Raw genomic sequence first — 12,935 nt, 5'->3', positions numbered from 1 at the left:
ATTTAAAATTAACTTAATATATGTTACTCAAATTAAAAAAACATGTTTTGTTTAATTATTCTTTATTTTTAATTGGGATAAGATGGTTTGTTATCATAACGTTAAGTTTATCTTAAAAAATAATAATTTGTTACCCCCAAATATATTATGGAATATTTTTAAAATATTTATTAATAATTAAGTATAGATTCTGTTATTTATTTTAGATATTTATAATAATATTTTATAATGTAGGAATTTATTATTATATTTTATTATATAACTAAGATATTTGGAGATAATATCATTTGATACGATACTTGATTATTTAATATATGTAAAAAATACAAATAATATCTTGTGACAATTGATTATATTATTGTAACATGTGATAATTGAGTATATTTATGTAACATAATATCTTTTTTAATATTAGACTTACTACGAAAAAATCTAAAAATAGTGATAAAAAATCATTAGTTATTATAATAATCAATTTGTATATCAATTTATAAACTATAAATTATTGGTAACTAAATCTTTTCTTAATTAGTTCCTATGATAGATTGATCTCTAAATTGATCACTAACATTAACTATCAAAATTTTGGCTACGGAAATAATTTGTTTCTAAATTGATTAGTATAACATCTCACCATGTTGAATACTGATTCAATTTTTTTTTCAACTCTTAATTCGTACACAATATCTTCTCTTTAAAACTTTAATATTTCTCACTAAGAGGTAACCGCCACTCTCTCAAGACTTTGTATTTTCATAAATTATGATAAGAACAATAAGTATTAAATGACATAATCTATACTCATTTTGATGGCTTTGATCATTTGCATTTATTTGGTGATGCTTCTAATCTTCTCATGTTTAATGAAAAAAAAAATGTCAACAAAAATATTTAAACAAGATGATTATAACAAGCACCATTGTAATGTTCACTTTGAGAAGAAAAAAGTAATAAATAAGTAATTTGTTTTGCGACACATAAAAATTGTTGTACACAATCTAAAATAAATCTTAGACAACATAAGAGAAAGATTTTTAAAAACCCACAAATAGCATGAAACTTAAAACAAGAAATACAGTTGAAACCATTAACATTGTGATAAATACAATAGACCACCTTATTGAAATATTATGTGAAATGATGTGTCATGATACAATGTAAAGAGTTTGGACATATCACATTAAAATATCAACAAATTAGGCAAAGAGATATTTGGGCATCTTAGAATATATGGACATAAACAACACCTCTCATGAAAGAGGTGTGGTTTGTGCAAAAAGTTAGGTTGAGTTGCTCACGACCAAATGTTAGCTAACTCGAACCAAGACAACGTTCATGTCAAACGACAAAAGTCAAAAGTATGTCCGAGTCAGCCCATACTAATGTCAAATTGAGTCAGTTCAAGCTCAAGTAGTAGCGAGTCAATCCAAACTCAAGGCAAATTGAGTCGAATCGGTCTAGATTCAAGTTAAATTTAATCATTCGAATCAAGGTCAAGTAGAGTATGATCAAGATAAAGTTAGGTCAAGTCCCAAATCAAATTGAGTCCAATAAAGCCAAGTCAAGTTACATTGGATTGATATTGGATCGGAACCATGTCAAGTTAGGTAGAATTGATCTTACATCAGGTTTATTAGGTTGCCCCACATCGAATTTAATTTAATTGACCAAGTGGAATTAACATAGTCTTTACCAAATTAAATTAAATTGAAACAAAAAAAGCAATTTAGTATAGTTAAAATAAATACGAATTATAAATTCAATCTATTTTATTGATTTGGATTGAATTTTAAACAATCAACTCCATGATCACCAATTTGTTATGTTATTCAACTCTCGTATAACATCTCCTAAATATAAAAAATAAATATAAAAGTTCATTGAAAGAAATAAAAAAACTCATAAAAGAGGGGTTTAACTCTAAAATAAGTAAATAAGAAATATCTTTTACAATTAACCATACAATAAACAATATGACAATTAAATAAAAAAACATTTAATACTTGTAGATTTATTTTATTTAAATTTATATTATATATTTCATATTATTTCAAAGTTCGTACATTATAACTTTAATATGTGTTTATACATGGATTATGTAACATCTTGTTTAATAGTGCAATACTACTAAATAAAACTTCACATAGTTGTTAATCCATAAGCAGTTAAAGGCACTTACATAACTATGTTATTATAGTCATCCAAAATAAATATACCAGCATATAACATATTTTACATCAACCTACTTTGAACTAAAAGTTGACCACATGATTATAACTACTTTCAAAAGATAGAAGTTAAACATGGCTCCCACAATCAACATATTCCTCCTGATGTAAACTCACACCTAGTTTCTCATCTACTCACACTGGTCAAGGTAATCATTGCATAAAAAAAAAAAAAACAAGAAACATGAGCATAAATAAGAGAGGCTAAGCTAGTTTATAAAATTAATATGTATATAACAATTAAATTGATTTCATCAAAAACTCGTGTATTTCAAACATTCATGGGAAAAGATCAAACATATAATTATAGAGTCTATAGACTTAACTATCCATATATAGACATTGATGTGTGATTCTTAGTGGTTTTTGCACGTTGTTGGCCTTCAATGCTTTGCAAAGTCATCACCAATGAGTTTTACCACACCACACACAAGGCTAGTTCATTAAACTATCACAAGAACCATGAGATCGTTTTTAATGACAGAATCTCTTATCTCTCTCACCACATAACCCATTATACTATACATGATACTTTAATGGGTATTAGAGTACCAGGATAAACCTCATGTATTGATTCCTTTCATCAATGCATAAACTAACGGACCGCTACCATGGAATATCCCTACAATATTTACGGAATTACGCCAAACTCATACTTTCATCCACAAAGATGATTCCATACCAAATTTCAAATACCAAACAATCACTCGTATTTGTATTCATCCACACTAAGTAATATCACGATTGTGATCAATTACAATCATCATATATCTCCACACATGCTCATATCTATTAACACGTCCATCATCATCATCATCACAATTTCATATATTATACACATGCACGTAACATGTTCATCAATGAATCCATCAACAATTTTATAAACAACCATATATGTTTTTCACAAATAAAAAAACGTTAATGGATTTACCTCCAAAACCACAAATAATTTTTTTTTCACAAAAATGACAAACCTAAAATAGGATAAACATAAAAGACTAACTTTTCTAACTATAAAACTCTAATTAAAAAACACATCGGTCAAAGTAACAATTCATATGTCTAAGACCTGTTGTCAAAATTTCAACTCAATCTAACCGTTAACCAAACAAAAATTTCATTTTTCCCAAGATGACGAAGACCAAAAAAATATAGTGGGTCCGATGCTACAACTCCCTAAAACCCATTGATTTGAGTACATCCAACTGTCTAAAAGTGACACCCAACGCCCCAAACCATAAAAAATATGACTTTAAAAGCACATACAACCTAATAAAGATCATTTGCAAACCAAAAAACAGATTAGATATTGAAGGAGAACAAAATTTTTGACTTATCCAAATGAAGATTTTGTTCGATTAGAATTTAAGAGTTTTCCACGATGAACTCATTCCAAACTTCTAATCACGAAGAAAATGGAGTTTTGAGTAAGAAAGTTGTGACAAAAGATTGAAGTTTTTAAAGAGAAAAAATTGGAGAAGAAAAAATACACATTCGTGTTCATCTAAAGCAAATGAGGTTTGGTAATTAAAAAAAAAAAACTATTTTACATTTTAAAAGGATTATACAGATTAAATAGGTTTTTTTATCTCTAAATTATTATAAAAAAATATTTCAGTAATATTCGTTCATACATTTTACGAAAATAATGTAAATAAATTTTTCCAACAAATATGAATATATATTATATTATAATCTCATAAAACTCTATTTGAAAAGTATAAGATCGGATACTCAATTAAACAAACAAATTTAATAAAATTTAAATTAAAAATATATCGATTTTTGAGGGACTTCAAATTTAATTAAGTCGTATTTATATTATATATTAATTATATTATATTTTTTAGTATTAATATTTATTTCATCATAGTTATATTATATATCATCATCATTTCATCTCACCTCATCTCAATTTTCATTTTATAATTTTATCCTTTGAGTGATTTTTTTTTTTTTTATGTTTAACTAATTTTTAAATTAAAATAACTATTCATAATAAAAAAAAAGTTACCGGAAAAAATATCTATAATAAAATTGTAAAAATTATTTATATTTTTTTACAATTATAATAATATGTTTATCATTTTTTATTACCAAAGATAAACAGTATCATAATTACAATTAATATTAATTAAAACAATAAATAAACTTATCTTATTCTTTTTATTTCTAATCTAAACATTCTTATTTTTCCGTCATTTTTACTCACTTTTTCTTTATGTTCTTTTCCTCCCTTCTTCACTCTCCATATTCAATCTAAACAAATATTAGTCAAAATCTACTTGGCATGAACATGTAATGGGTACCCCAAGTAGCAGCAGCCATAAATCCCCTCTTCATCCTAGAAACGGAATATGTGATGCATCTTCACCCCCTACCATTAACTTAACAACAGGAAAGGAAAATGGAAAAATATATAAACTTAGTCATGCAGACTCTGTAATTTGGTTGTTTCTGTCATACATTTCCCTACCCTACATTCATATTCAAGTACTAAATGAAAAGGAAACTCCAATAAAAACAAAAATGAAGAGAGAATTGTGAAGGAAACCACCATCTCACTCTGTATTGAAAGAACTTCTTTCACAATCTAGAAGTGCAGTTATTCTAGTCATTCTCTATGTAACATGAGAAAGAAAAACATATAGGCTAAAATTCTAGTAAATGCATATGAACAACCCCAATTGATCAACCACAACATGCAAACGAATTCAGGGATAAGAGTACATGAAAATAGCTATCTTGATCAGGCGCAGGCCACTGAACGAAGGAGGCAAGTTGAAGCACCGACAACCAAAGCAGCGAACAACGTTGGCAAGAAGAAATCTAGGTCGGACCTGCTCATAACCGCATGTTGGGGCAAACACACAATCTCTGTGGGAAAATCCAAAGGAATTCTCACAAACTCACCACCGACACCGTTACAAGGTTGTTTGGATGAGAACGACGAAGGTGGAGATATCGCCAACAGAAAAGCCACCCCAGGAGCCACCGATGCCACCGTCACGGTAACGATTAAGAGAAGTGTCCACGTAACGGCGTTGAGTAACCGCCGCGACGGTAGCGTGGACACCACTTGCCGGAAAAGGGAATGGAAGCAAAGAAGAGACATGATCATGGAGAAGTGACAGGAAAAGTCTGGAACAAGTCTTCGCTGAAAATAGGTTTGGATTTTAGAGAAGAAACACTCAAAGTTTTTTTGTTTTTGTCAGTTACTGAGTGGCACTAAACTAACGTTTGACTTTGACTACAATAGAAGGTGATGTGGACGCACGTTGCGTAAGTTCATGTCTAATGACGAAAATGCCTTTCTGAATACTGTTTTTTAAACTTAGCGTGTGAAATAGTTTGAAAGCGTCGTGAGAATAGAAAAAGAAAAAAAAAAAACTTTATCTGTTTTTGATTGATTATTTGTGGTTGGTTTAATGGTTTGATGATAAGTTGGCCTGAAACTAACTTGAATTGCAGGCCGTGAAGATCATCGTGGCACGGCACGACAAAGGAGTTTAATGAAAAGAAAAATGTTTTTTTACGCTAAAAATAATATTTGACAATTTATTTTTACGGATAATACAATCATTAAAAAAACAGTTTTTTGTATTTATAAAAATTGAGCATAAAATTTGTTAAATATTAAAGTATAGTATCTAATGAAAAATTTTAAACTAATTTTCAAACAGAAAATGTTGCGTTAAACAAGCCACACCGATGGATTTGGGGTAAATTTTAGTAACGTTTATTGTTTATTATATAAAAGAGTGAAATTGCCAAATTGGGGCTTAGGAATGAAAAACATATTTATGGGCTTTTTCAAATTTTCAAAAAACTTTCTTTACCAAGAAAGGCAATTTCGTCCTGAACTTCCGTATATTTTCCTTACACTCCTATTATACCGAAATTACATTTTTATCCTTTGAAGATTGTGCAATCAGACAATTGTTTTCGAAAGTAAAGTATAATATTTCTTATTGTACAGTTTAAGAGTTTTTTCTTTCTTTTAAAAAAATAATTTTTTTAATTATATAATTCAAAAATTAAATGACTTTTCAATTCAGAAACTAAATTTTTTAAACTTTTCGATTTTTTAAAAGTTATTTTTTGTTTTTAAATTATACAATTCTAAATTCATTTTTTACTTTTAAATCACATAATTTGAAGAAGGACAAAAAATGATTTTTCTTTTATGGAGTGGAGGAAGAATTTATTAAAATACAGGAAAAAAAAAACTATCATGAAAAAAGCTACTACTTTGTATTGGACCTTGGTTTGCTTTTAAAATGGTGAAGCTTTCTTTTGTAAATCGATCGCTCAAATGATTAATCATGATTACTTTGATTTTTTGTTTTTATTTCCTGTCGTTTCATTGGTTTATAAAATAGAAAATGATATTTTAACCCATTTTTTTTACCCACTACTTTTATTATTCTTAAATCATTTATTTTAATTTTTTTTAATGATATGATGTGATGATCTAAGAGTGATAAAAATAATAGATTAAAAATTAATAAAAATAATGAATTAAAATATCATTATTCTTATAAAATATAATTAAGTTGGATGCCTACATGCTTCTAAAAAGTTTCTTTATAGTTAAAAATGTAATGTTATCTTTATAATTATAATGTGGGCCTTTGATATTAATGCTTTTTAGAAAAGTTATATGATGGGACAATTTTAAATCACATAAAATCTTATGAATGGGAGGTAATATATATATATATATATATATATATATATATATATATATATATATATATATATATATATATATATTATTTCGACCTAAAGGTTCATAATTAGAATTACAAATTAAAATTCAATAATTGATCTTTTAATGTGAACATTTATTGTACAAATTATTGAAGTGAGATTTTAGGTTTCATTTGAAGAACACGATTTCATGTGATGAAATATAATAATTTGATAGTAATAATAGAGTGATAAACAATTGAGTTGTATTAAATGTTCAGTGTATACTACAATACAATAAACACAAAAATAATAATAATATTATGTTACAATCGAATAATTGCTCTAATAATAATAATAAAAAGGTAATAACTGTAGTAATAATAATAATCTGGTGATGTTTTAATTGAATATTAACATAAAAAGTATAGAAAGTTTATATATAAAAGAAAGTGGGTATATTACAACAACTTTTTTTTTTCTTTTTAAATTATGTGATATGTCCCTCGTTTGACTAAAGTACAACATATGTTTTATATAGATTTGTCCAACCTAATTATATTTATGGAGTTGAGATGAGTTTCATTTGGAACATTCGATTAGACTTGAATTCCAAATTCTTGAGAATATTAATGATTTAAGGTAAGATACATTAAGAGAGAAAATTAAAAAGAAAAAAAAAATCAATACATAAAACCACAAAAAATAATGAAAATAAAAAATGATTAAAAAAAATAGAATTGAAGTTTGACTATATCAGGATGGGAAAAATCATGAGAAATTCACTATATTATGAATTTGAATAATATACTCATATAAGTTTTTGAATAAACTAAAATAAAAGTGTTTTTTTGGCTGTGAAGCACGATGAAGAGTTGAGGAATAGCCAACAATCTCGGACGGAGGTTTTGGGGGTTATAGAAATTTTATGGTAAGTTACCTTAGTTATGAATTTTATGTTACAAACGTTAAAATTTGTAGCCTAATTATGTATGTATACATTTCTCATTTTGAAGGAAGACGAAGACATTAAGTATATATTTTTTATTGACTTTTATAAACTGAAGATGAAAGAGACACGTTCATTAATAGACAAAAGGAATATGATTGTTAACTTCTAAAATTCATTAAAACATTATAGAAAATGTTTGAAGTTTTAGGTTGTTTTTTGTATCAGGGATAATCGCAGTTTTCATGTTAATGTTGTTCGATCTGTCTAAGGTGATGGTTCTATAATTCTGAAAGCATTTGAGGAGAAGTAGAAAATGTATGGGTATTAGTGAGTTGAATGAAAAGCTGTTAGTTTTGACGTGCACGTGTTTTGCCTATTTGTTAATGAAAAGCTTGGACTGTGAGTTGGCAATTGACATTTTGTAGTTTGAAGTGTTTGAAAAAAATGAGTTGCAAATTTAGTGAGAATGAAGGTTGATTTTTGCACCTATTATTGAGATGCACATAATGTTGTTTCCTTACACATAAAAGTTTTTTTTTTAGTGATCATTATTATGCTTGAGATGAAAAGGATCAAATTGACACATTAAAAAGATAATAAAAAACACAGTGAATTTTTTAATAGATCAGAATACACGGAATAAAACTTGTATTGTTTTCAAATTTAAAAATTGAATTTAATGTCTGAACTACAAGTGAGTTTATTTATATTTCTAATTAGACATTACCTTCAAATTTTAAATTTGAAAACAACACAAAATCCAGTTGTGCTAATCTTTTTTATATCACAATGTCTCAAAACTTGTAACTGGTGTTTCTCACAATGTATGCTGTTCATTGTTTGAAGATCAAAGAATAAGAAACCGAGGAGCCCTGAACATAAAAAAAAAACGAGGACCCTTGGCTATTTATCAAGTTTTACTCTAGGTACGATGAAAACACAAAATATTAGTTCATGGACGAATGGATCACTGTGTACGAGGCAGGGTCTTCCCAGCTCATTTCTCGCCGGCAGGTTCAACCAAAAGCAGCCTTCCATCAACAATCTGCGCCACGCAGGAAACGAGAATAACATAGCGAAGTAAAGAAAAAAAAATCCATAATGCAGTATGAATTGATTGTCAGATCCATTTGAATGACAAATTCATTTATTAGTGGGTACAGTGATGAGATCAAGAAAGCGAGATAACTAAAAAGAAATCAAAGATATAACAAGACGGCTAAATGTGTTCATGCTTAAGAATTTCCATGTCCTATCCATGAAATTCTCACCCATCTGGATAACAAAAAATGATACAATCTTGATGTGCATGTGCAAACATGACAATTAATTATCAAATTACAGTAAGCCACGGATGTATGCTGGAGCAATTGGATTTATAATAAAAATTTGACATGCCCAGGACATTTCCAACAAGAAGACACAACATAGTTTTCCATGCACAGTAGTAGAGTGTGTAAACTATAAACACAATATACAAGTTAGAATTATAACCATGATACATAAAATTATCAGTATTTCAATCTCATTAATGCTGAAAGAGAGCAAAATTAGTACGTAACTGTTGAAAGATCAGTTAAAAAACTGAAATTAACATCACGAGAGGAGGAACTTTTTAGACGCATTCCAAAACTTGATGGATGTATCTTAATTATAGGAAAACTTAAGCATCATAAAATGAGTCAATCAAGAGATTGGACAGTTAAAACTCATTCAGCTTAATGTGATATTATTACGTGTGTCCACATTCCTTTGATCCTCATTGTGTGAGAAAGAGAATGCTCTCTAACAATAACTGGCAAAATTCATGTTACTGAATGAATAACAGACAAGGAGAATTATAACTATAGAACTTTCTTCCAATTTTTCTTTTTAAATAATAATGATCAGACTGTTGATCAGAAGAAGATAGATACACAATGAATATACTCTAGTGCATTTGTATTATAATTTTCTGCATGGACACACTTTCCTAACCCCAATGATTTAACATGACTTTTTTTTTTTATCGGCAAAAAATAAAAAATATAGATTTAACAGGAGTTGAAATACATTATATTTATTCTCAGAAAAGAAAACATAATTCCTTCCATTCCCCTTCGTGGTTTCACTCTACCACAGCTTGAGGAAGATTATTAAGTCGAAGACAATATTACTTTCCTCATGTATCAAAAAACACTCAAAGCAGGAATTAATAATTTTTCAAACAATCAAGGGGTGTTCAATGGAAGTCATAACAAGGATGGGAGTAGTTAGCGAAACAAATCAAGTAGCCGCCTCGAGTTTTTTCTTTTCTTTCAAGAAAAAAAAAATCATCAAGCCTACCTAAAACATAAATGTAGTCAAAAGGCATTCAATACAACTTTATGTGGAGTACAATAATGTTTACATTGACCAACAAAAGCCAACAAGGACACTGAGACAGCTAGACAACTAGTTCATGGAAACACTATCTTTAATATTTCCAATCAGCAATCAATCAGGCATTTTAATAAACACCTTCAGTGCGTAGTCACTTGCACCAGAAATGTAGTCAATCCAAGTATACAAATATGGTGACTGGTAAGCAAACATCGTATTAAAGTGGATACAGATGAGATAAAATTACCCTGCCATTCATGGCTTTCAGAGCCTTTTCCGCTTCAATTTGAGTGTTGTAGGAGACAAACCCATACCCTTTGGTCCTTTTAGTTTTAGGATCGACCACGAGATTAACTGAATAACACAATTGAACAAGGGGGGTGAGCAAAATGGTAAAGGGAGCAAAATTGGAAACAGAGAAAATGCAGAACACAAACACAAACAAAGCAAAACACACCACTGGCAACTTCTCCGAACGGAGCGAACAACTTCTTCAGCTGTTCCTGTGTAGCGTAAAAAGATAATCCTGAAAAAACGAAATGAAGCAATGGTGAGGATTTGGGCCTGGATTTGGTTAAAGAGAGGGAGGAAAGAAAAACCCTAACTCGATACAAAGAGTTTTCTCCCCATTCTCTACCACATCTATTCTTTCTTATGGATTTCAATGTTCATCGCATCCATGTTTGTATTCTACACATCTCCATGTTATGTTATATTTACTACTTCATTAATTCTGAAAGAATATATAATTGGGTTTCAAATCATGATTTCTGTCTTTCAATTAAATTCTTATGTTAATTAGTAATTAAAAAAATTATATTTTTAAATTAAATCATTATTGTTATTATTTTTTAATTATCTGACTATGAGTTAAGTGAATGTTATCATATTATTTATCATGTGAAGTGAAATTTTGTATTTCACATACAAATAATATTGTGATAGTTAACAAGACAATACTATTATGATTAATATAAAATATTGAGTATTTTTATTTAGTTTTATTGATTATAGAACGAAATCAATTTATATATTTTCTGATAACTTTGAGATTGTGCTTCTTGTGATCATAAATTATGCTGATCATCGCACTCTTAACATGTTTTCAATGAAAAAAAAAAATGTAGCTCATATTTTTATAATAATTATAGAATTAATTTATAATATTCATATAATTAAAACAAACTTAATTAAAAATATTTAAAATTAAATTAAATTAATAATTTTTTATAAGAGAATTATTAAATATTTTCTCCTTGCATATACGAGTGATTTCTTCAATAATTAATTGATTGCTCTACATAAACTTGTGTTATGTTTTAAATTATTTTAAAAAAATTCTGGAGTAAATTCAGTTTCTATTACTCTCTTAATTATCCATCATCCTGATAATTATGATGGAAAATTAATCATCATTGTTAGTCTATAAAAAAATAAAAGAAATAAAGAATAATAAAGAGTGAATAATAAAAAATAACCATCATTGTTATGTATAGCTTTTAAATATCTTTGGAATTCAAATGATGCATTAATATTATGAATACAATACAATTAAAGCTAAACATATTAATTGGAATAATGTTAGTTTTTAAAAATTTAACAAATAACTATATTTTAAAAGATAAAATTAGAATTATAAAAGGTGAACAAAAAAGAATGAATACTTACACGAGCCAATAACTATTTTTTTACATTATCATTTAAAAAAATAAGTTATATTACAGCAGCTTTTAACAATAAAATATTTAATTAAAATGTAAAATATAAATTGTATTGTTTAATAAAAAGGTAATAAAATTAGTTATCAAATTTGGAGTAAATTTTTTGAAAGATGTCAATCAATTTAAAGATGAAATGTTCTCACATATTTAAATGCCTTTACTATGTACACTTTAAATCAATTTTAATATTGGATCGACTTCTTAAAACTAGTTAACTAAAAGTTTAATTTAAAATGAAATAAATAAATAAAATCTATATTTTATATTTGAAATAAGAGTCAACCAAGAAAAATAATGAAATGTGTCCTAATTCAACTCATTTATATTTCCATTTACTAAAATAATCAACTGCAAAATTAGAAAATAAAATTTAAACTTAGTTAGCAAAACTAATAGTATAATAAATATCTAAAATACCATCATGTGGGAGTTATTTTAATAATAACGAAAAAGAAAAAACAGATAACCCATGTTAGACCATGAAATAAAAAATTGCTCTTGAGATATTGAATACAATTATATCATTTAATCCTTACACAATAGTTAAATTTGACATATCTACACAGCATAATCAGGTGTAACTCATGAAATATCAATATTTACATGTACCACATTATTTATATATAAACGGAATCAATAAAAAGTCAAAACATATTAAGACTAACATGATCAATGATGACAAATACTTAAATAGTATAACATTTTTGATTATTATATTTATAACAGTTATTTTCATGCAAAATTGGAGTAATGTTAATATATATACGAATGAAATCTATCGATTTAATTCTTTTTTAAGTATAAAAATGGTTTTAATTTATTCCATCATTGCAAAATGTCAACTTAAATTTTGTTCTACAAATTATCTTAGTTTAAGTAATAAATAGTTTAATTGTTCTCAGTTTTTATTAAATTGATCTCTGTAATAAGTCATAATGTCTACATGAAATTTAATTTGATTAGAAGTGATGAAATACGTTT

At 27.3% G+C, this 12,935-nt stretch overlaps 2 protein-coding genes across 2 annotated transcripts; both read right to left on the bottom strand.

Annotated features, from left to right (window-relative positions):
• Positions 1 to 4,674: 4,674 nt before the first annotated feature.
• LOC114186202 lies at positions 4,675 to 5,409 on the bottom strand. The gene has a single exon (XM_028074244.1). The coding sequence runs from the start codon at positions 5,347 to 5,349 to the stop codon at positions 4,978 to 4,980; it is 372 nt and encodes a 123-aa protein (XP_027930045.1). The 5' UTR covers positions 5,350 to 5,409; the 3' UTR covers positions 4,675 to 4,977.
• A 3,227-nt stretch (positions 5,410 to 8,636) lies between these two features.
• LOC114184015 (cold-inducible RNA-binding protein-like) lies at positions 8,637 to 10,938 on the bottom strand. Its single transcript, XM_028071240.1, has 4 exons — positions 10,839 to 10,938; positions 10,691 to 10,759; positions 10,481 to 10,587; positions 8,637 to 8,917 (listed from the first exon to the last, which is right to left on the bottom strand). Exons 1-4 carry the CDS (start codon positions 10,861 to 10,863, stop codon positions 8,870 to 8,872), a joined length of 249 nt encoding a protein of 82 aa, XP_027927041.1. The 5' UTR covers positions 10,864 to 10,938; the 3' UTR covers positions 8,637 to 8,869.
• Between the last annotated feature and the right edge of the window lie 1,997 nt (positions 10,939 to 12,935).

The sequence above is a fragment of the Vigna unguiculata genome, chromosome 5 (assembly GCF_004118075.2).
Source record: "Vigna unguiculata cultivar IT97K-499-35 chromosome 5, ASM411807v1, whole genome shotgun sequence".
Taxonomy (NCBI): Eukaryota; Viridiplantae; Streptophyta; class Magnoliopsida; order Fabales; family Fabaceae; genus Vigna; species Vigna unguiculata.
The sequence above is the reverse complement of the archived record's forward strand: the minus strand, read 5'-3'. Positions and strand labels throughout refer to the sequence as shown.

Excerpts from the sequence above, each read along its gene's own strand:
- LOC114186202 (XM_028074244.1), bottom strand. The coding sequence starts at position 5,349 with ATGATCATGTCTCTTCTTTGCTTCCATTCCCTTTTCCGGCAAGTGGTG.
- LOC114184015 (XM_028071240.1), bottom strand. The coding sequence starts at position 10,863 with ATGGGGAGAAAACTCTTTGTATCGA. Across the intron at positions 10,588-10,690 it reads GTTCGGAGAAGTTGCCAGTG|TTAATCTCGTGGTCGATCCT; the intron begins GTGTGTTTTGCT and ends TGTGTTATTCAG. Across the intron at positions 8,918-10,480 it reads TGAAAGCCATGAATGGCAGG|ATTGTTGATGGAAGGCTGCT; the intron begins GTAATTTTATCT and ends TGCGTGGCGCAG.